The sequence below is a fragment of the Berghia stephanieae genome, chromosome 3 (genome assembly GCF_034508935.2).
Source record: "Berghia stephanieae isolate SIO BIC M18660-M18661 chromosome 3, UCSD_Bste_1.3, whole genome shotgun sequence".
Taxonomy (NCBI): domain Eukaryota; kingdom Metazoa; phylum Mollusca; class Gastropoda; order Nudibranchia; family Aeolidiidae; genus Berghia; species Berghia stephanieae.
Genome location: NC_088362.1, coordinates 19391205 through 19413889, shown reverse-complemented (window position 1 = coordinate 19413889; position 22685 = coordinate 19391205). Strand labels below are relative to the sequence as shown.

Genomic DNA, 22685 nt, shown 5'->3' with positions numbered 1-22685 from the left:
CCCCTCCTTATCGTCGTGTTGCAAATCCAGTCAGTTCCAAAGCATCAACACATGAGCGAGAACATCTCGCTTGCGTGATTCTACACCCCAACTCCCCCCCTTTCATTTTTCGCCTGCCAGTCACCCGCTGTCTTCCTAGTGATTGAAGTGTTTGCCCGACCCCCCCCCCCCCCCCCCCCCCCCCATCACCCTCATCTTATACTTACGCTCTTTGTTTAATATCACCGGGCATTATTCTGTCATCTGCATTTTTTTGCGGCCGCAAATATCAGGGCGATCCGCAAATTTAGGCAAATTTCCCAAAATTGGCAAATCGTGGCAAATTTTGGGGAAATTGGCAAATCGCGTGGCAAATTTTGGGGAAAAAAGAAGCGAACACAAAATAACGAAAAAAAAAGTGTGAAACTTGAGAAATGTTGCAGCTTTGCCTGGGCCCAAACCAAGGGAAGCTATTCTCTACGGATAATGATCCTTTAAAATCTTTGTAACAACGCTATTTTGTAAATTAATATATGTAGCCTCCTTAAATGTAATAAATTGTCTTTTATATATATTTTTTTCTGTATCGCGTGTAAATTTTTTTACTGAAATGCTTAGTTCTCCTCTGCAAATTTTTTGGCAAATTTTGGCAAATTTTAGGTCCCAATTTGGCAAAAAATGCAGATGACAGATTATTACGTGTGGCCTCCTTCCCGAATTTTTGAAGAAAAATATAGAGAGAAAAAGGGAAGGTGCTCTCAAGTTGTTTCGGTTTAAAGAAAGTCCTGCTTAGAAGAAGTATTTCGGTTCATCGTAAGAATTAGTACTGTACAAAGATAATGAAGCAACTAGCACAATTTATTAAATTCTTTGCGGTTTATGGTATTTTTCGGTTTAAAGTAATTTTACTGTAGTTATCTTTGGGTACGATGTAAATTGCAAAGACCATACCGTTGAGCCACACTGCCCTTCCTCTCATCAACGCCATGGCAATGTATGGTTCCATCTTAACGTTTTTGCATGAACTAAGGAGTTCAAGGAAACCGTGCTGGAGTGTATTATCTTACAATGTACAAATCTAGACTTTGCAAGAGCAAATCAGCACACTTCATTCCAGGAGATGAGGACAGAAATCCAGCAAGAAATGAAGAAGGGACAACAAATTAGGGGGAGCAGAAGTCCCAACGACAACCCCCAGAGTGAGGCAATAGAGAAGAGTAGAACCCCACTCCGACACACACGTATGACATCAATAAAGTAGATGTTTCCTTTATTCATCCTCAAGCAGAAATTTGTCTTAGGGTTTAATCAAAAGGAACACTGGAGTAACCCAGGTGTTTTTTTGTTGTTTTTTTTTTGTTGCTTTAGGTCTCTTCCAACACAATTGAGGTTATATGAGAGACCGCTGAAACAAAAAAACAAGCATTCTAACACTAACAAAAATAGTACAAATGTAAATCAAAATCATAACCTAAAGATATCATAAGCTAAATTATAAATAACCAAGAACAAACAGGCAGAAGATTTACAGAAAAAAAAATATCCCCTGTCAAAAATACAATCACAAACCAAAGAAGCAGGATAGGCTAGTAAAGAGAAGAAGAAACGACATCACTATCAGATCGTACACCCATGCGAACATCATAGGTATACCATTCAAGGGTGATGCTCCCATCCAACCACCCGCTAACCCAGGTGTCAGCCGCAACAGTGCGGCAAATTGAGCTAAGGAGAGGTGGCTGACTGACGGCCCCATTAACACTGGATATTCGAACTGGTTTCTTTCAGGTACGATGCAAAGGCCATACTGTTGAGCCACACTGCCCACCGTCCTGATTTTGTTTTTAAGGGTTCTACGGCGCTTGCAACACATTAAGGTCATATCAGCGCCAGGAAAAAGGAAGAAAATGGGAAAGTAAAAAGTTCAAGAAATACAATAAAGCATCCAAGAAAAGGGGAGACAAAGGGGAATTGGTTCAAATAAGAAACGGGTGTAGATTCCAAAAGCACACCATCAGAGTACTTAGTTTGAGATCACTAAAAGTCTCATCCAGACACAAGCACAGGACCCTGCTAAGAGGAATACACTCAAATGTTTTACAAATACATAATATAAAGAAACATAATGCAGTGCATAACAGAGATGATTTACAAGGAAAAAAAATATCATCTCCCAACACTCTTATTAACTAAACACTTTTGACTGTTTCCCTCCCAACCAGGGCCCGGACAAAACCAAGTAATCTCATTCCAAGACAAAGATAGAAAGCATGTTGGAAAACAGATATAGGTGAGTAGGAGACACAGTAAGTACAGTAGAATTACTTTAAACCGAAATTTTGGGGACCTTCTAAACCATTTCGGTTTAAAGACATTTTGGTTTAAAGCAAGTTCCCGTTTTGCGATGTTTTTCAACTATTTAAGAAATTTGCTCATTTAATCGTATCATGGGTTTCCCCATAAATGTAGTTGTTGAATAAATGCCGTCTTCGTAACCATTTTAAAAATCTTTTTTTTTTAATGTTATTATTTTTTTTTTTTTGGGTGTGTTTTTAAAACATTTTTGGGAGTTTTCGTTTTCAATTCAAAATTGTTGAAAGAGTTGGGTTCGGGATGCCGTGTTTTTTACATATCTCCGTCTTGATCAACTTTTTTTTCATCGACTTCACATAGTATTTTGATTTCAACTCCAAGATGTAAGCACAGTGCTTTCTTTTAGACATCTTTTAGTAAAATGTAAAGCTAAAATAAGATCGAAAGTTCTTGTGCGATAATTGATAATGAATGATGCGCAGCTACTCAGAGGTGAAGTGAAATGGAAATGAAAAGGCGTGTCAATGCTAAGCTGTCTACTATACTTTTGTTGAAAAGCCATTAGGTTCAAAGGCCTAATTACATAGAACCCCCCCCCCCCCCCCCTCCACACACCCATTCAATCAAAGTGGAAATGAAATGGCATGTCAATGGTAAGTTGTCTACCCCCCCCCCCCCCCCCCCCCCCCCCCTCCTTAATGTCGTGTTGAAAATCCAGTCAGTTCCAAAGCATCAACGCACGAGCGAGAACATCTCGCTTGCGTGATTCTCCACCCCAACTCCCTCTCTTTCCTCATTTTTCGCCTGCCAGTCACCCGTTGTCTTCCTTTTCCAGTCTGCGGTCGTGGTGATGGCCAAACAAACCCAAGTGCAGTGATTGAAGTGTTTGCCTTCCCCCCACCCCTCACCCTGATCTTATACTTACGCTCTTTGTTTTAATATCGCCGGGCATTATTATATGGGGCCACCTTCCCGAATTTTTGAAGAAAAATAGAGAGAGAGAAAGGGAAGGTGCTTTCAAGTTGTTTCGGTTTAAAGAAAGTCCTTCTTAGAAGTATTTCGGTTCATCGTAAGAATTAGTACAAAGATAATGAAGAAACTAGTACAATTTATTAAATTCTTTGCGGTTTAAGGTATTTTTCGGTTTAGCTTCTTTCGGTTTAAAGTAATTTTACTGTACTTCCCTGACCACTATGGAAGGTAAGGAACCCCACCCTCCTCATCAAATGTCATGGCAATGTAACATATCATCTAACGTTTTTACGTGTCCCGAGGAAACCGTGCTGGAATGTATTATTTTCTTACAATCTAAATTTTGCAAGAGCAAAAGAGCACACTTTACTCCAGGAGATAAGGACAGAAACCCAGCAAGAAATGAAGAAGGGACAACAAAATAGGGGGAACAGAAACCCCAACAACAACCCACAGTGGCAAAAGACCCCCCTCCCTGTAAGGTTTGTTTTTGTTTTTAAGGGTTTTACGGCGCTTGCAACACATTTAGGTTATATCAGCGCCAGTAAAAAGGAAGAAAATAGGATAGTAAAAAGTTCTAGAATTACAATTAAAGCACCCAAGAAAAAGTAAGACAAAGGGGAACTGGGAACAAATAGTGATCAGATGTAGATTCCAAGAGCATACCACCAATGTACTTAGTTTGAAATCACCTACAAGTCTCATCCAGACACAAGCACAAAATCCAACAAAGAGGAACACACTCAAATGCTTACATTATACATTCAAAATAAAAATAATAATACATAACAGATGATTTACATGGAAAAAAATATCATCTCCCAAAACAATAACTAAGCATTTGACTGTTTCCCTCCCAGCAAGGACTCCGACCAGGGCCAGGAAAAAACCAAGTAATCTCATTCCAAGACAAAGGCAGAAAGCATGTTGGAAAAGAGATATAAGGGTATAGAAGACACAGTATGTACCTCCCTGCCCGCTATAGGAGGTCAGGATCCCCACCCAGCTCCCTGTAAGGAATATCCCCTTCCAAGGGAGCGTTCACATATTATGTCAACAAAAAATTAGCATTTTTAGACCCCCCCCCCTCATGTCATCATTGACTTGACCCCCCCCCCCCCCCCAATATGATGACATCATCAAAATGGACTATTTTTCGTGAAAGTCATGTGATGGTGGCTATTGAACAGAGGAAAAGAGGTAAAAACAACTGAGTGCCAAAAGGTGTGAAATTTGATATATACCTCTTTGTCTCTGTTCAATACTGGTAGCCAGCATTACATGATGTTAACAAAAAAAAAAAAAAGTCCATTTTGAAGATGTAGACATGTTTAGGGTAGTTCAGTTGTAAGAGCGCGGCTGAAGACCTGACAACTCGAGTTGATTCCCATCGCAGCCACATTTTTTTTTTCGGGGGCCCCCTGTCCACCCAGCAATGAATAGGTGTAGGTGGATCACCTGATCTGGTAAAAAGTAATTTGTGAAGACTGATGTCCTATCCGAATAATAACATATATGTTACTAATCCGCTTCAACTTTTACAGTGTTTTTCTTGAGTGTGTTTTTATTCTATTTGTATAACCAAATTTTTGATGACATCATCTTGGGTATGACCCCCCCCCCCCCCCCCTCCCCCATGTCAACACTTGTCAACATTTGGCAGACCCCCCCTCCCCCCCAAAGTGTTGACATAATATGTGAACGCTCCCCAAGCCCTTGTGGGGGAGGCCAGGTTAAGAGAGAGACGTACGGAGACATCCCTATCACACTATGGTCAAGTTAATCAGAAGTTGACATTATGCGGATTCCACTGTAATATCATTACAACATGAACTAAAGAATATAAAATACATGAACACATCCATTATTTTGGGGCATTTATTGACATGAAACAGTTTTAACTTTCACAATTAATCAAACAATCCAAAGCCCATGTCGTCGTCAGATTCAGACTCTGATTTCTCCTCCTCTTTTTTCTCTGTTAAAATAAGAAAATGAAATAATGGATAAGAATGTTTGTCAAGACAAATTGGTGCTCAGAGAATGTATATTACATTGAAAATGGGTAAACCACTGCATGTTAGAAAATGGAAGAACAAAGAACCAAACAAGCAGATTTAGCACCCTCGCAGTCTGGATCCAATGAATCCCTGCAGTTTAAGTCACTAAGTGCTGCCATTGGCTGATTCCAATACCCTTTCCTGACTTTCCTATTTTAAAAAGAGAGCTAATTACAAAAGTGGTTCTCAGAATCCAGTCAGCATCACTAGATCTACCTCTATTTTTTAAACCTGAATTTTCACTTAAGCGGAGTGGACAGATATATAATGCTGTGCAAAATGACATCACAATATTCTTTGAACTAGGAGTGCATATTCTATTTCATTGAGCAACATTGATAACTCCTGCTATTGCTGGGTGGAGTATGACATCAATGTCAATTAGAAAGATTTTTGTTTACCAATAAAACCTGTCAAAGATTAATTCATAACTGGCTTTTAATTTTTTATTGTTTTTAGTATATTGGACAACATCTGTGGTAAATTGAATAAATTACACCAATGCCTGCTCATCCATTATGATGCAGACAGCGAAAATGCTGTGAAGATTATATCCAAAATATTCTGTAACCCCTGTCACATGTCTGACCTGTAATCTGGCAGTTTCAAATTCTTATCTCACACCAGCGCCTGCCCCCTAATCGTCTCCACCAATTAAGGCACACATTGCTCTATTCAAGGTATGTTATCCCCATCCCCACTCCCCCACCAAAAAAAAAAAAAAAAAACGGCCCTATCCATGTTATGAACATATTTAAATTCATCATTAGGTACTTTGGTAAACGTCCATTTGGGACTCCAGCAGGGAGCCGATAAATGGCCTAGTGGCTGTGACCCGATTTTTTGGACTTTTGAGTGATGGGTCTCAGAAAAAGTTCCATAGATTTTTTGTTTATGGATGGATTTTAATGATTTGTGTCTTATTTTCTTCAGGAGAAATTACTCTATCGTTTGGTGTAATTTATTTTAAAAACAATGACAATTTAGTATAACTTTTGATTATGGATAAAATAGGGTATAATTTAGCTTTGGATAATTAAAAGATTAGAACTTGGTAAATCAAAATTTCATGCTGGCACGTTTATTTAACATCTTAACTTTTTTATAAAATTAAATTCATGGCAAAGTTGTATACTGCATCCATGAAATTCGTTCCAGTAAAATCCTTACTCAAATCTTAGCGGCCATTTTAGACCAGTTTTGAAATCCAAATGGTGGTTACTACCGGAAATGCAACAATTTTCAGGTCACAAAAGTCCGTCAGTAAATAACAAAGGCAAATAGAAGACCATTTTTCAGCCTTTAAACTAACATAACTTTTTTCTGCTTATCTGATTTTCACAATTTTGGTATCATAGAATCGTGTTGAAAAGCACTTTAAAATGATATAGGTTTCATTGAGCTCAATCCAATTTGAATTTTTTACCAAAGTACCTATCATCATGTGGCACAATTTCACAGGCAACAACACATATGCTCGGATTGAGTACTATGTGGTGAAAATGGTGACCCATCCCCGTCGAACAGGAGGAATAATCCTATCAAACCTAAACCAAAAAAACTTGGGTCAACCAAAGTTGAAAAACAGAACTAATCCTTAATGACATGTACAGTTTGGCAATGTATTAAAATTCTAAAAACAAATTGATAGCATAACATCAATTGTAAAACAAATACATACCTTCAGCAGCAGGTGCACTGCCGCCTGCAGCTGGGGCACCTCCAGCGGCTGGAGCTGCACCACCACCAGATGGAACAGAGGCAAGTTTCTCAGATCCTGGAGGGGAAAAAAAAAAAGATTGGTTATGTCATAAAATTAGAAAAGGGGGTGTATAATATAATTTCTATAAGCAGTTAAGCATCTGATTGAATATCTCACTGTCAAAGATGATGTTTTAATATTATTATCACTAAACATAATCAATGCAGCGAAAGCATAAGATCTGAGAACAGAGTATACTCCATGCTCAAGGCGCAAAAAAAAATAATAAACAAGACATTTACCCAGAAGGCAAATAACACAGAGTAAATCAACTGAGAGCAAAACAATGTGTTCTAGAATTCCCAAATTAATTTCTACTAATTTATCAAGATTCATTCTGAACTCAAGTAAATAAGGGACAAGGTCTATGTTCATAAAAAGTTGGAAATGTGTCAATATTACTAACATATTTTTCCTTGCAAGACTATAAAAGCTTTGAACACACCCCCCCCCCCCCCCCCTCCTTATCAATCGTCAATGGATGGAATTTCATATTGAAAAGTCAGCAGGATACAAATATATTTTTTAAATTTAAAAAGTATTTTTTCTAGTCTTTGCTACATGTGTGTGTTGGCATGAGGAAAGACAACACTTAGTGAAATCTTACTTATTAATTAGTAAAGCAGTACTTGATTAGGACCAAAGTTAACAATGAGCATCTCCTTTGCGTCAGCGATACATATCAATTAATTCTTACCAGCAGCAATCAACTCTTCCAAGTTCTTGCCATTCAACTCAGAGATAATTTTCTTCACTTTGTCAGCTTCAGCCTCAATGCCCACACTGCCCAAAATCTTTTCAATGTCTTTAGCAGATGGTGATTCATTGCCTCCGAGGGCAGCCAAAAGGTAAGCGGCAACGTAACGCATTCTGAGGAACTGATAAAGATAACCAATGATAAGGTAAAACTAGTCATCAAGTAAAATAGTTTATTCGAAGAGCACTTTTGACTCCCATTGGAGAGAAAGAGAAAAAAAACAGTTTAGTGTCAACACAAGATAATGGATGACGACAACTCAGAGAGAGAGAGAGAGAGAGAGATTCCAGGAACTTTATAAAATATATTTAACTGTAAATAATACAATAAACAGGGACAGAACTATTCTCATTAAATGAATCTGACATAAGCTGATAGATTTCAAGATGTGAACGAATGATCAAGATGGAGATTCGAATATGTTGTTGGATCTAATTTTGTGGTCGTGTGATAATAAATTATATTGTCTTGTGTGAAGAAGATAGGAAAATAACAGGTGTTTTCGGTTTTGGGCTTTGGGCCGAACAACACCTTGGCCTAGGAATTCGTCCGCGAAATAAACAAATTCCCACCCATCATAAATATCCTCAAAATTGTGGTTGATAATAAAAAGTCGAATTGCCAGTCTTCAGTTCAAAGTGACAAAAGAAATTTCATTGATCCATTTGCTTTTTAAAAAAAGGTGGATTTGACATTTGATCACTATTTACTTTCATCATGTGTTAAATGGGAGTGAGTATTTTCCGCCGGGCGGAAAATAACCCTTTTTTCTTATTCTCCGCCGGGATTATCCTTGGGTCTTGTGACCCCCGGTCGTGTCAAAGGTCACATCCGGTCGACCGTGGCGCCAACCCGAAGCCATGATTGTTTTGTTCGATTGTCAATGATTGTGACTCTTGATTTCCAAGCACTTTTTCATCTTATCAACAATTGCAAAAATGCAGTTAACCAATTGCAGACTGAGACTGATACCATTTTTATTCGTCAGGATTCTGTAGAGGTAAGAATTTGACTTTTCTTCTTTTTGTTTTTGTTTTTAACAAGGCTCGGACTCAGGACAGTGAAGTGTATATCGAGCAATGCCGATGGCGATATGAGTATGAGGAGATAGATGAATGAATGAGAATGTAATTGTACTGTAATAACAACACGCCTTGCCGACTGTCACGTGTGCCATGTGTTCTACATTCCAATGTGATCTTTATGGATTAATCCTTCGTTGATTTTACTTCTAATACTGTGTAAGTGTAATTGTGTGCATTGTAATTGTAACTGTAACAACTGGGCAGTTTTCAGCAGCAGTGGAAGCGGTGACACAATTTTTAGAACTTTGGAATGAAATTGAGATGCCTCATGATGATGATAATGACAATGATATAAGATACTGTAATGAAAAACGATATCATTTTAACCATTACTTTTTTAACAAATGCATTTGTTATTTATTTATTATATTATTATTATTATTATTATTATTATTATTTATTATTATTATTATTATTATTATTATTTATTATTATTTATATTATTATTATTATTATTATTATTATTATTATTATTATTATTTATTATTATTATTATTATATTATTTTTTTTATTATTATTATTATTATTATTATTATTATTATTATTAATTTAAACAATGACATTGGTATGTGCCATTTTCACTGCAGTGAATTTAATTTTTTTTTTTTTTTTCATTGACAGCTAACATGAAAGAGTCCAGTTGACGGTACTGGTGTCCTGACAATCAAGAAAGATAGCTGGCTCAAGATGTGTTGTGGCAATCTTATTAATCAGCAAACCATCATCTGTGCCAGCAGAGCAGAGTATCTGCATGCACTTTTTGAAACTGGTTAGTAATGTTTTGAAATCTTCATTAGATTACATCTTTATTGCAGAGATGCCAACCAGGTAAGGTTTCCCGTGGTCTGTACGGTTTTTCTTCCGAAGTACGGGCACACGGTTTTATCATGAAAAATACGGGATTTGGTTGAAGTGAAAAATCCACGAAATTACGATCACAACATGAAAAGTGTTTTCATGCAGAAGAGCTTTCATTATCGATACTGAATTTTGCGAATCTTGCCCAGCCTACTGCTATATAACTATAAGTAATTCACTGCCCTTTTTCGAGTACGAGTTAACGAAGTCCAATTCGACCTTTTCGGGTTGATATTGATTTCTGCACGGCGCAGTAAATACAGGTTTTTGGTCTTGAAAATATGGGTTTTCAAAAGGCTAGGTTGGCATCTCTGTTATTGGTGATCAATACAGTACGCTCGAGCATGGGAATTTCGAACATGTCGGGACCATGCCTGTTTGTTCAAGATTTCCGTGTTTTTTAGTTTTCCAATTTGAGTATTTTACACAGGATTTGAGGGAGGTAAATGTGGGTGGTCTTGATAAAATTCGTATTATAATTATAATCACAACTCGCGGGTGGTTGGATGGGAGCATCACCCTTGAATCATATACCTATGATGTTCGCATGGGTGTACGATCCGATAGTGATGTCGTTTCTTCTTCTCTTCACTAGCCTATCCTGCTTCTTTGGTTTGTGATTGTATTTTTGACAGGGGATATTTTTTTTTTCTGTAAATCTTCTGCCTGTTTGTTCTTGGTTATTTATAATTTAGCTTGTGATATCTTTAGGTTATGATTTTGATTTACATTTGTATTATTTTTGTTAGATTGTTTGTTTTTTTGTTTCAGCGGTCTCTCATATAACCTCAATTGTGTTGGAAGAGACCTAAAGCAACAACAAACAAACAAACAAACAAATAATCACAACTCCCAATTATTATGAACTCTGTAGAGAGTCGATAGTGAGACTGCAATTTCCTTTTCTCTGTCAGTTCAACACAATCAATTAGTGGGGGAAAAAATTCAACAGATCGCAAGGGAGTGTCCACTATATGAACGAAATAAAGGGATTAAAACTGGGAATTGTACCAAGTTTGAGATTTCCGTGATTTCGAGATTTGCATGCTCGAGTATAAATGCTTGTTAATCTAAATGATAGTTTGTTGTCAAGAGTTTTGTCCTGTATGGTAAAGCCAATGAAATTTCAACTGTGTTGGTGATGGTGAGAATGATGGCCATTTAAAAAAAATTGGTATGTCTTGGTATGTATTGATTGTATAGACCTTTCCAAAAATTGCTAACGAAATGCCTCTTTTCTATTTCCATTTTTCAAACCAGAGCAAGATCAACCGTCTTTGTGGAACATCAGACAAAGTGGTTGCAAACAAGTGGTGTTGAATTTTCCTGTATTGAGCCGAAAGAAAAAAAATTTTCTGGGAGTTTGCGAAAGCAAATTGCGTTTGATTGGAGCTAAATCTAATTTCGCCAGTTACCTGGTTTTTTTTTTTGGTCTCAAATAGATTTGATTTTGTAGTTCAAATTAATTAGATACTTATCTCACAAGCAGCATTTTAAAAAATAAAAACATGAGGGTAGTGCGTCATATCATATTAGTTTTTTTGATTACAGTGATGAATTCGTAAGATATAAATCATATTTGACCACAATAGTGTTAAAATTTTTCAGCATTTATTTTCTTAGGGAATGGGTTAGCGAATCATTTATACATTTTTTAGACAGATCAATCTACACAATTTTCGTGTTTTCTTGTCCTATGATAGTCATTATTTTGAAAATTTTATGGATCAGATTATGTCAAATAAGTGTTTTCTCAAATTTCCGTTTTGTGTCATTTTCTGATTTTCTAAGAACCATATATGTCATTTTCCTTTAGATTTTTTTCAAATTTATTCAGAATCTTTTTTATGATGTGTTTTACATCATGATGGAAACATTTTGGGGTAAATTAAAATTTAGAAGTTTTTTTTAATTTTAAAAATTAATTTTTTTTCCTGTCGATCCGCAATTTCAGCCGAAATTTAAAAAATATTGTACAGCATTTCTTTCTAGACAATTTTTTTTTTCTTTTCAGAAATTGATCAATTTACAAAATTTGACTTATTCTCTTGTTCCATATTGATTATACTTTGAAATTTTGATGGACGTTGTCTGCAAAATTAGCTTGTTTATCAAATTAATAAAGACATTTTGTTTTTTTCTCAAAATATCATTTTCGATTTTCTGACATTCATAGCTGGATTGTTTCCCATCAGATTGTATACCAAATTTGGTCAGAATCTTTCGTATGATGGGTATTGCATCATGATGGATTTGGTTTTGGGCTAAACTAAAATTTAGTAGTTTTATTAGTTTTATGAATTTTTAAATTTGATTTTTTCTTGTCGTTCCATGCCAAATTTTCAATCGTAATCGAAAAACAATTCTTTAAATATATTTTTCAAGACTTCATCATCATCATCATTGCCTTTTTCACCCTGGGTCAGGGTATAGGCCACAGACAAACAGTTTCCATCCTTCTCTATCCTGAGCCAACTTTTTTATCTCATTCCAGGTCTTACCACTTCTCTGTATATCAGCTTCTTTAATTCTTCTCCATGTTCCTCGTGGCCTTCCCCTTGATCTTCTGCCCTGAGGGTTCCAGTCCAATACTTTCTTTGTTATAGTTGAGTCATTCTTTCTAAGCGTGTGTCCAATCCACCTCCATCGTCTTCTTCCTATATCCTCTCCTACTGGTTTCTGCTGTGTTCTTTTCCATACTTCTTCATTTTTTATTCTATCCATCCATTTTATTCTGAGTAGCTTACGCATGCACCTGTTTACAAAAATCTGTACCCTCCTTATACATGCCTGTGATGCGTTCCAAGTTTCACATCCATACAGTAGGACAGACTTCACGTTTGAGTTGAAAAGTCTTAGCTTTAGTTGAAGGGAGATATCTTTAGTTCTCCAAACTCTGTTCAAAGATGTGAATGCAGCCTGTGCCTTTCCTATTCGTGCTTTCACCTCTGCTTCCGTGCCTCCATCCTTGTCAATTATACTTCCGAGATAGCAGAAAGTGTCTATATCTTCGAGTTCCTGATCTTTTACTTTGATCTGCTCCCTTTGACGCGTACCTATCCTCAAGACCTTTGACTTTGCAGGGTGTATTCTTAGACCAATTGATTCCGAGAGGCTGTTTATAATTGTGGTTTTTGTTTGCATCTGGTCCTGGGTGTGGGACAAAAGAGCCAGATCATCTGCAAAATCCAGATCATCCAACTGTGTCCAGGGGGTCCACTGTATCCCATTTCTTCTCCCTTTGGAGGTTTCCTTCATTAGCCAATCAATGGCAAGGATGAACAGGAATGGAGAGAGCAAGCATCCCTGCTTGACACCAGTCTTAATTTCAAAGCTGTCAGTCAGCTGATCTTCATGTACAACCCTGCAACTTGATCCTTCATACATTTCCTTAATGAGGTTTACTATCTTTTCAGGGAGTCCATAATGTGCCAGAATTTTCCACAATGTTGCTCTGTCAATACTGTCGAAAGCCTTCTCGTAATCCAGAAAGTTGACAATAAGAGGAGAGTTCCATTCTATAGACTGTTCCACTATGACTCGCAGAGAGGCAATCTGGTCGGTGGTTGAACGGTTTTTCCGAAAACCTGCCTGTTCGTCCCGCAGTTTAGCATCTGTTGCATTCTTAATTCTCTCTAAAATAATACGGTTGAAAACCTTTCCTGGGATAGAAAGAAGAGTGATGCCTCGATAATTATTACAATTACTGAGGTCCCCTTTCTTTGGAAGCTTGATAAGATGTCCTTCCTTCCAATCCTTTGGGAATATCCCGTCATTCCAGATTCTCTCAAATAGTGGGTGCAGGGCCTCAGCATTTCTTTCCGCATCAACTTTTAGAGCCTCCGGTGGAATCTGGTCTGGTCCAGCAGCTTTCCCCCTTTTCATCTTGTTAATGGCACCCACAATCTCTGCTATCGATGGTGGATCACAGCTAATTGGTAGCTCATTCCTTGCAGGCAAAATTTCTGGCTGGTTGTCTGGTGGTGGTCTGTTCAGAAGGCAGTTGAAATGTTCCCTCCATCGTTCAGATTGAGCCTCTTTTCCAAAAATAGTTTTCCCATCTTTGTCTTTGACTGGTACCTCTGGTTTCCCATATTTTCCAGCAAGTGTCTTGGTAGTTTGATAAAGGATCCTCATGTGTCCTCCAGTCGCTGCTGCTTCTGCTTTCTCTGCAAGTCTGTTCATGAATGCTTCCTTGTCTTTCTTCACAGATCTTTTGACTTCCTTAGCTATGGCTCGATACTGCTCTTGTGCATCCAGTCTTGAAGCCCTTGTTCGGCTTGCATTCACTTGTTCCTTCCTTGTTCTCCTCTTTTCAATAAGGTCCAAGGTGGTTGGACTTATCCATTCTTTATGTTCCGATTTCTTTACCCCCAATACCTCGTGGCAAGTTGTTATGTAAACTTCCTTGATCTTTGCCCAATGTGACTCTACATCTATGTCCTCCTCGAGCTCAGTAAGAGGTTGGAATCTATTACTCAATTGTAGTTTGAATTCCTCATTCTTTTCCCCATCAAGTGCATTCACCTCGAATTTTCTTCTTGTATGTGATCTGGCCCCGTGTTTTCTGAGTCGGAGCTTAAGCTTTGCCAATAGCAGGTGGTGGTCTGATCCAACATCTGCCCCTCTCCGTACTGTCACATCTTCCAATGAACGTTTGAATCTACGAGAGATACAAAAATGATCAATCTGATTCTCTGTCACACCATCTGGTGAGACCCAAGTTGCTTTGTGGATCCTCTTATGGGGGAACACTGATCCTCCAATCACCAAACTGTTGAATGCACAGAAATTTGCAAATCTCTCACCATTATCATTCATTTCTCCCATGCCATGACGTCCCATGATACCTTCATAGCCTACGTTATCCTGTCCCACTTTTGCATTAGCATCTCCCATCAATATGTTGATGTCTTTCCTTGGCAACTTGTCAATGACTTGTTGTAGCAGACCATAAAATGTATCTTTGTCCTCATCTGTTGCATCATTTGTTGGGGCATAGATCTGTACAATGTTCATGCTGATCTTCTTACTCCGTGTTGTAAAGGACGCCATGATGATCCTTTCTCCGCATTGTTCCCATCCTCTCAGTGACTTCTGGGCAAACTTGCTTAGAATTATTCCTACTCCCTGTGTATGAATCCCGTCCCCTCTCCCTGAATATAAAATCTTCTCCCCAGACTTGAGGTGTTTCTGTCCGGATTGTATCCAGTGGGTTTCGCTTACTCCAAGTATATGCAGCCTGTATCTTCTCATCTCAGTCACAACTTGAGAGCTTTTTCCTGCTTCATACATGGTGCGAACGTTCCACGACGCAATTCGAAGCTGCTTGTTTGGCGAAGACGTCATCGGGTCAGCAGAGTCCTTTCGGCTTTGTCTGTTGTCCTTCATAAATTCTGTAATTCCAGAAACTCTTCGGTCGCCCAAGCTAAAAAAAGGATTTGGTTTGTCTGTCTGTGTTTCTGTAACGGTTTGAGTTTAACGGAAAGGGGTGTTAACCCTTTGCCAACCCCCAACCTGGAGGACCAGGTGACTCAAAGATGGGGGAATCACACACCATTAGTCGCCTTTTACGACACGCTGGCTTGGCGTTGGGCTATTCTTGACCCTCTCAGTTGAGGGACCCCGGACACCACACAGGGATTTTCAAGACTTGCTAAGCCTTTCCATCGTGATGTAGCTCTTGAAGCTCTTGAAGGGAACATTGTGTGTAAATTTGGAAGATTTCGTTGGTTTTCAGTGCATCAGTGTCGGAAATTATTTTTTTGTGGGGTGGGTGGGGTTGGTCTCATTTTAGCCTATATTGTCTGTGTCATTGAAGACATTTAAATATATTGAGCTTTTTATATAGCGCAATATCCACTAAATGTGCTCACTCAAAGTGCTTTACAAGGGGGCTCTGGTCAACAGCAACGCTTGTTATGCGATATTACAATTTTTTTGGACAAAGACAATACTGTTAACAGCCGGGTATTCCTTTTACACCTGAGTATGTTGAGAGAATGTGAGTAAAGAGCCTTTTCCAAGGACTCAACTATGCGCCGAGCGAGGTTCGAACCCAGGACCTTCCGATCCGAAAGCGTCTGTCATACCATAAGACCACATAGCCACACATTTGTTTTTAGCTTTTTTCTCTTTTTTTGTGTGTGTATGTGTGTTAGTGTTAATCATCAAATTAGACCTCCTACCACCTGAAATAACAAGGGAATACCAATATTGGCACTGCAATGGATTTTTGACTACAGGTTCTCCTTTAAGGTGAAATATTTCCTAGCTCAGATGAGGGTTTGTTTTAAGCGGACTGTAGTGCGTTCCAACGGGAGATAATTTTTTTTTTTCATAATAAAATGTATTCACTGTCAGTTGTGACATATAGGTTAACTGCTTAGTTCTGATCTCCAGTGCTATTACATACTTGAGTACCTATCATCAGGCCTATTACACACTGAGTCCCTACCACCAGCGCTATTAGTATTAGTCATTGAGTCCCTACCACCAGTCCTGTGAGTCACTGGGTTCATACCACTGCTGTTAGCCACTGAGTCCCTACCTCTAGCCCTATTGGCTACTGAGTCCTCACCACCAGCCCTATTGGCCTTTGAGTCCATACCAATACCACTCGCCACTGATTCCTTACCACCAGTCCTGTTAGCCACTGAATCCATACCACTAGCCCTGTACTGTTACCCACCATAGAGAATACAGGACTCCTAGTCTGTGTAGCCACTAAGTCCTACCACTAGCCCTGTTAGTGTAAGCCACTGAGTCCTACCTCTAGCCCTGTTAGCCACTGAGTCCCTCCCACTGACGTGCTAGCCACTGAGTCCATACCACCAGCCCAACCCTATTAGTCACTGAGTCCCTACCACCAGCCCTATATCTGACATGGCGGTTTTTTGCAAAAAAAAAAATCCCAAATTTTGCAAGCTAAAAAAACCAGCAAAATTAATGAAAAAAATTGCGGAAATTTTTGGCCAAAAGACAAGGAGGTATTTGTTTTTACATAACAAACCCGACTTGTGTCTGTATTATTGCAACCTTGTGATGATATAAGAATCTTTAATCAATTGCAAAACATATTCCATCTATAGAGCAAATTTAAATTAGCCTATAAATTTAAACAATCATTTCTTAAATCGATCAGCCTAACTTACTATTATGTACATATTATCTCTCTATTACCAAATATCTATAAACACAATATGAAGATAGAGGAAGGGTGGCTGAGAGACAAATATGGACATGAGAAAGCGAGAGAGAGAATGCAAGAATACTTTGTGAAATGATTTTTTAATTTATTTTTTAAATTGTGTTATAATTAGACACAAGTTGTAATGAATTCTATTAACAAATTCAGAACAATCAAACAAAAACAAAATTAAAAAGAAGAAAAATTTAAAAAAGACGCTTATAAAACTTATAAAATCGTCAAATGTACTATCATGCTACCGCTAAAAAGTACACAAATATTTACACTACACCCATTTGCTCCATCCCTTTCCCTTTCGATCATCTTCTCATCTATGACCACCATGTGTCTAGTGCTACTTTTTACATTTGACGCCAATGTGTCTAGACTAACGTCATAAATAAGGGAGTGTCGCCAAAATTCATGCAACTGGGCAGAGGTGTCAAAAATGATAGAAGGCATAGAAAATGTTTGACATGACAAAAACAACGGAACATTTATGAAGAAATCCTAATATCCCAGATTGTCACCACCACTAAATATTTTAAAATTTATTTATTTTATTTTAGTTTTTTTTTTTTTTTTGTGCAAAACATTGCAAAGTTTGCGGTTTTTTTTGCCATTTTTTTGGGGGGGCCAGCAACGCTGCCGCAAGCGATGCAAAAAAACTGCCATGACAGTATTAGTCACTGCGACTGGTCCCCACCACAGGTATTGTCCACTGAGCCCCTACAGCCAGCCCTATTAGCCACTGGATCCTTATCATCAGCTCTATTAGCCAATGAGTCCCTGCTAGAGGATATTCTAACTGTTCTATTATATTTGGGTTTATTTACAGGTACTATATTAAGTTAAGCCTGTTTCTGTATTGTTGATCAATAAAGAATATTGAATTGCAACAAATAGTTATTTACCTACCACCAGCTCTATTAGCCACTGAGTCCTTACCACCAGCCCTATTGTCCACTGAGTCCCTACTACCCGCTCTATTAGCGACTGAGTCCTTACCACCAGCCCTATTACTATTAGCCACTGAGTCCCTACCACCAGCCCTATTGTCCACTGAGTCCCTACTACTAATAATAATAATAATACACATTTATATAGCGCTCATTCTCGTGTAAAACACAAGCTCTGGGCACTTTACAATATAAATATCATTTTAAGTGAAAAAAAATAAAAAAATAAAATAATAATAACAATAACAATTCATAGCCAGATCAAGGATTCATATAGAGTCAAGAAAAACAAATACAGTAAAAATGTGTCTTGAGATTCTTTTTAAAAGTAGGTAAAGACTTGCACTCCCTCAGACCACGTGGTAGTTCATTCCAAATCTTGGGGCCGAAACAAGCAAACGATCTATCACCAAATTTTGTTCTGACTTTTTTTACGAAATTCGCTTGGCTCATTACAATGCTAATCTTAAAAGTGTTATATATTACAATTTTTACACAAGACAATACTGTTGAATATGCCGGTTTCCTTTACACCGAAATTTAGAAAAGACAGGCCTTTAGTAACTATGCGCCTGTTCAATGGTTCGAACCCAGGTCGACGAAGCGCCAACCCAAAGACCTCATGACCACACATTTTTTTTAGCTTATTTGCTCCTTTTTTGGTGTAGTTGTTATGTTTCATCAAATAGCCTCAGCACTCTGAAAAACAGGATTACAATATGGCACTGCAATGATTTTGATACATAAGGGAAAATTTCTACTCAATGTTTTTTAACATGTAGTCGTTCCAATCTGGAGGGATAATTTATTTTTTCATAATAAAATGTATTCACTGAGTGTGACAAATTCTGCTAGCTGATCAGTGTATTCATACTGAGTCAATAATAGACCCATTAACATATTCACCAGTCTATTAACTTAGTCTTTCCCTACCACCATCACACTAGTTCATACCACCTTCAACTAGTCCCTCTCTATTTCTCACATTCACACACTTTGTTTTGACATACATCTCGCATTTTTCCACATTGTTGCACTCCATACCACTCCCTTACTTCCTCACATAGAGAATCGATCCTATCGTTTAGCACTAATCCTATCAGAGTTTTTAAGCCTTTACTCTAGTAGCATGAGTCCTCCATACTGCTAGACTGAGTCATAGCCCCCAGCCCAACCATAGTATGAACAACCTATATCTAATGGGAGTTTTGCAAAAAAAAAAATGCCCAAATGCAAGCTAAAAAACACAAATAATGAAAATTATGATTGCGAGAAATTTTTCCAAAAACAAGAGTATTTGTTTTTGCATCTAATAATCAAACCACTGAAGACTGTTCAGCAACCATAGTATATATAAGTCTTTAATAATTGCAAAAATACCTGATCATAGCAATTAAATTAGCCTAAAGGTCTAAACAATTCTAAATGAACAGAACTTCTTATTAAAACTCTCATACCAAATATCATAACACAGACGAGAGCAGTTTCTGTGCTATGGTAAGAGAACGATAAGATGAATGAAATATTTCATAAGATTTTATTATGGAGTGTTTAAAGACGTCTGATAATAACTTTTTAAAAATTTAGAACAAAAAAAACAAAATTGAAGAATTTAGACGGTAACGTAAGTCAAGTACTACAGGTTCATTTACACTACACCATTGCATTTTTTGTCTCTTTTTATGGACAGTGTCTTTACTAATTGACGCCAGTTGTCTAGATAATCATATGGGATTCGAATCTGCACTGGAGATTAAGATGATGAGCATAGAAATTTTATAAAAAACGATTATGAAGGAAATCCAATTCAGATGTCACACACTAATTTTTAAAATTATATTTAGTTTGGTCAAAACATTCAAAGTTTCGTTTGCTTTTTCGAGGAAGCGATGCAAAAAAATTATTGTAGAAGTCACTCTTCCCAGTATTTCTCTGTATAACCAGTATTAGAGATCCTGTAACCTCATAAATGAGCGCTAGAGGATATTTAATTCATTATTTTGGATACAGGTCATATTGTTACCTGTTTTCGTATTTTGATCAAAAGAATATTGAATTGCAACCGATGTTTTCTCCACCAGCTATTAGATGAGTATCCCACAGCCCTTTGTCTATCCCACTAAAATGTTCCTTACCACAGAATAACATTCCACTTGAGTCCCTCACATGCCATATTGTATATCTACTACCAGCTCTATTAGCGACTGAGTCCTTACCACCAGCCCTATTAGCCACTGAGTCCCTACTACCAGCTCTATTAGCGACTGAGTCCCTACCACCAGCCCTATTGTCCACTGAGTCCCTACTACCAGCTCTATTAGCCACTGAGTCCTTACCACCAGCCCTATTAGCCACTGAGTCCCTGTTACCAGCTCTATTGTCCACTGAGACCTTACCATCAGCTCTATTAGCCAATGAGTCTCTACTACCACTCGTTCTATTAGCCACCATCCTATCAATAATATTCGCCACTGAGTCCCTACCGCCTGCTCTATTACTAAAGGCCACTGCATCCTTACCATGATGGGGAGGGGGGGGGGGGGGGGGGGTATTTGACACACAGTAGAGTACCCACTGAGGCCCTACCACCAGCGCTATAGACACATAGTGGTTATTTGTTCCCATCACAGTACAGACGATGTGTAACCTTTAACGTGTCGTGAACGGATTTCCCAATCTCGTTCACGATGTGTAAAATAAAGGAAAAAGTTCAGAAAAAGTCTCCACCGAAGTGGGCGTTCTCCATATATGTGAGGACATATGGGCGGTTAAAAATGCTCTAAAAGCACATCGGGAATCGTCCCGGTACAGTCTAATTCTAAAACATAGTATGGCGGATCGGATCTGTCAGATACAAACGATAGGCAAAATAGTAGATCTAGAATTAGGCTTGGTGTCGAAGAGAAAAGAATGAAGGGTGTCACAAGGTTTTATAGGATAGACACGATGACGTCACGTTTACGCGGGAGACAGTGAACAAACACAACATGAAGATTACTCACAACAGCCTGATCGAGACACGACAGTCATACCATAAAAAAACACTAACAACAACACATAAACTTATCACAATAATCAGTGACATAAAATCTTCCCCACAAACGTTTGTAGTCTGATTGAGCATCACTAGTGAGAACTAATCACACAACTAGCAGTGAGAAAGAGCAGAGTTAAGTCAACTCCCTTCATTCTCCAAATTATTTTAGTCCGGCAAGCTTGAACTTGAAGTGTGTCTCAAATCTACTGGTTAATTACCCACTGATTCTCTACCGTCTACCGCCACCGCTATCACCCACTGATTCCCTAATAATAACGAGGGAGGGGGGGGGGGGGGGGGCAAATAAGGACCAGATTATTTACACTACACCACGAAGGTCAGATTATGGGAGTCCGCTAAGTCTCAAAGATCAACTTGAAAAACCCGGCGGAAAATAAGCAAATTTGTTATTCTCCGCCCGGCGGAAAATAAAAAGGACTATTTTCCGCCCGGCGGAGAATAATGACAGCCGTGTTAAATATCACTTGATATTGACTGTTGTGGGACAACAAATAACCACTGGCATTTTTTTCAGAATATTTGGTATTTTTCACGCTAGTTTGGCATTTTGCATAAAATCTTTCTGCCAACTTGTTACATGTAAGTTACATGGGTCTGGGAATAATGACAGCCCTGTGGACTCACTATTCGCAGTAATAAGCACTTCGATTTTCTTATTCCGAGACATGTCTGAGAATAATTACAGCGGGCCATTTATCAGCCCATTGCTGGAGTGCTAAATGGACGCTTACCAAAGTACCTATCCAAAATGGCACGTTTTTTAATTTGGTTACATTTTTGGTTGCGTGTGCATGTGAAAGTTGAAAGTGAAAGTATTTTAAGTCTTGTAACTTTTTAGACCATCTGGCCATTGTCTCTGTGTAAACAAAGCAAGATGGCTGCAGGGACCTCGCTTCTTAACCAATGCCAATATCAGAGTAAACTGGGTTAAATATCCCGAGTTCGAAAACGCAGACCCCAATTCCAGGCCAAGCTCGGGCCAGGGGCTCCATCAAATTGTAATGCCAATGCCAATGCCTTGAACTTGAATAGTGCTAGGGTAGTTCTTTGAACAAAATGTGCGGTTTCAGTAAGGGCAAGCGTAACCGTGATAAAAGAGAGGAAAGTTATTTGTGTTACTGATAAAGTAATCAAAATAAAAACTTACTTTTAAGTCGTTGGGACACGAAACGTTCAACACGCTGTTCGCTTGGGGAAATTTCACAACGGAAAAGGAAGTAGATGAAAAATTGGTGACGGGCAATGGACAGGCCTGGGTGACTTTTGAAAAGTAGTCGAGGTTTTAAAAATCGAAGTGATTATTTCTTCCGGAAAATAAACTTGTACTCCACTTCTCCGCACAGATGTGCAGCCTGTCAGATATTTACTTTGGCGTAGGCGCTTATCTCATGCGCGTTTAAAGCGCCGTTAAACTCTAAGAAATAAACAAACAGGTCTACCCACTCTTACTCTTACTTCGTCTTCTGATTTTGTACCCTATTCTCTATTACGTTTGCGATTGGTTGACGGGGACTAGCTCAAGGGGTGTTTCTTTTGTTACTTGCTATGTCTCCTATTCTCACCTCTCTGTTACACTTCTATCCTGTATTTATGAATTATTTTTGTCCTGAAACCTGTTCCTACCCTGAACTGACCCCAGTGCGTATATATGAGTGTGTCTATGATGAATGTGTGAGTATTTGCATTTGTTTT

General features: G+C 38.3%; 1 protein-coding gene across 1 annotated transcript; it reads right to left on the bottom strand.

Moving 5' to 3' along the window:
- Window positions 1-5128: 5128 nt before the first annotated feature.
- Window positions 5129-22285, bottom strand: LOC144967295 (uncharacterized). Its single transcript, XM_078904355.1, has 4 exons — window positions 22141-22285; window positions 7784-7964; window positions 7006-7101; window positions 5129-5242 (listed from the first exon to the last, which is right to left on the bottom strand). The coding sequence occupies exons 2-4, from the start codon at window positions 7953-7955 to the stop codon at window positions 5175-5177; spliced, it is 336 nt and encodes a 111-aa protein (XP_078760481.1). The 5' UTR covers window positions 7956-7964; window positions 22141-22285; the 3' UTR covers window positions 5129-5174.
- Between the last annotated feature and the right edge of the window lie 400 nt (window positions 22286-22685).

Excerpts from the sequence above, each read along its gene's own strand:
- LOC144967295 (XM_078904355.1), bottom strand. The coding sequence starts at position 7,955 with ATGCGTTACGTTGCCGCTTACCTTTTGGCTGCCCTCGGAGGCAATGAA. Across the intron at positions 7,102-7,783 it reads GGAAGAGTTGATTGCTGCTG|GATCTGAGAAACTTGCCTCT; the intron begins GTAAGAATTAAT and ends TTTCCCCTCCAG. Across the intron at positions 5,243-7,005 it reads CAGTGCACCTGCTGCTGAAG|AGAAAAAAGAGGAGGAGAAA; the intron begins GTATGTATTTGT and ends TTATTTTAACAG.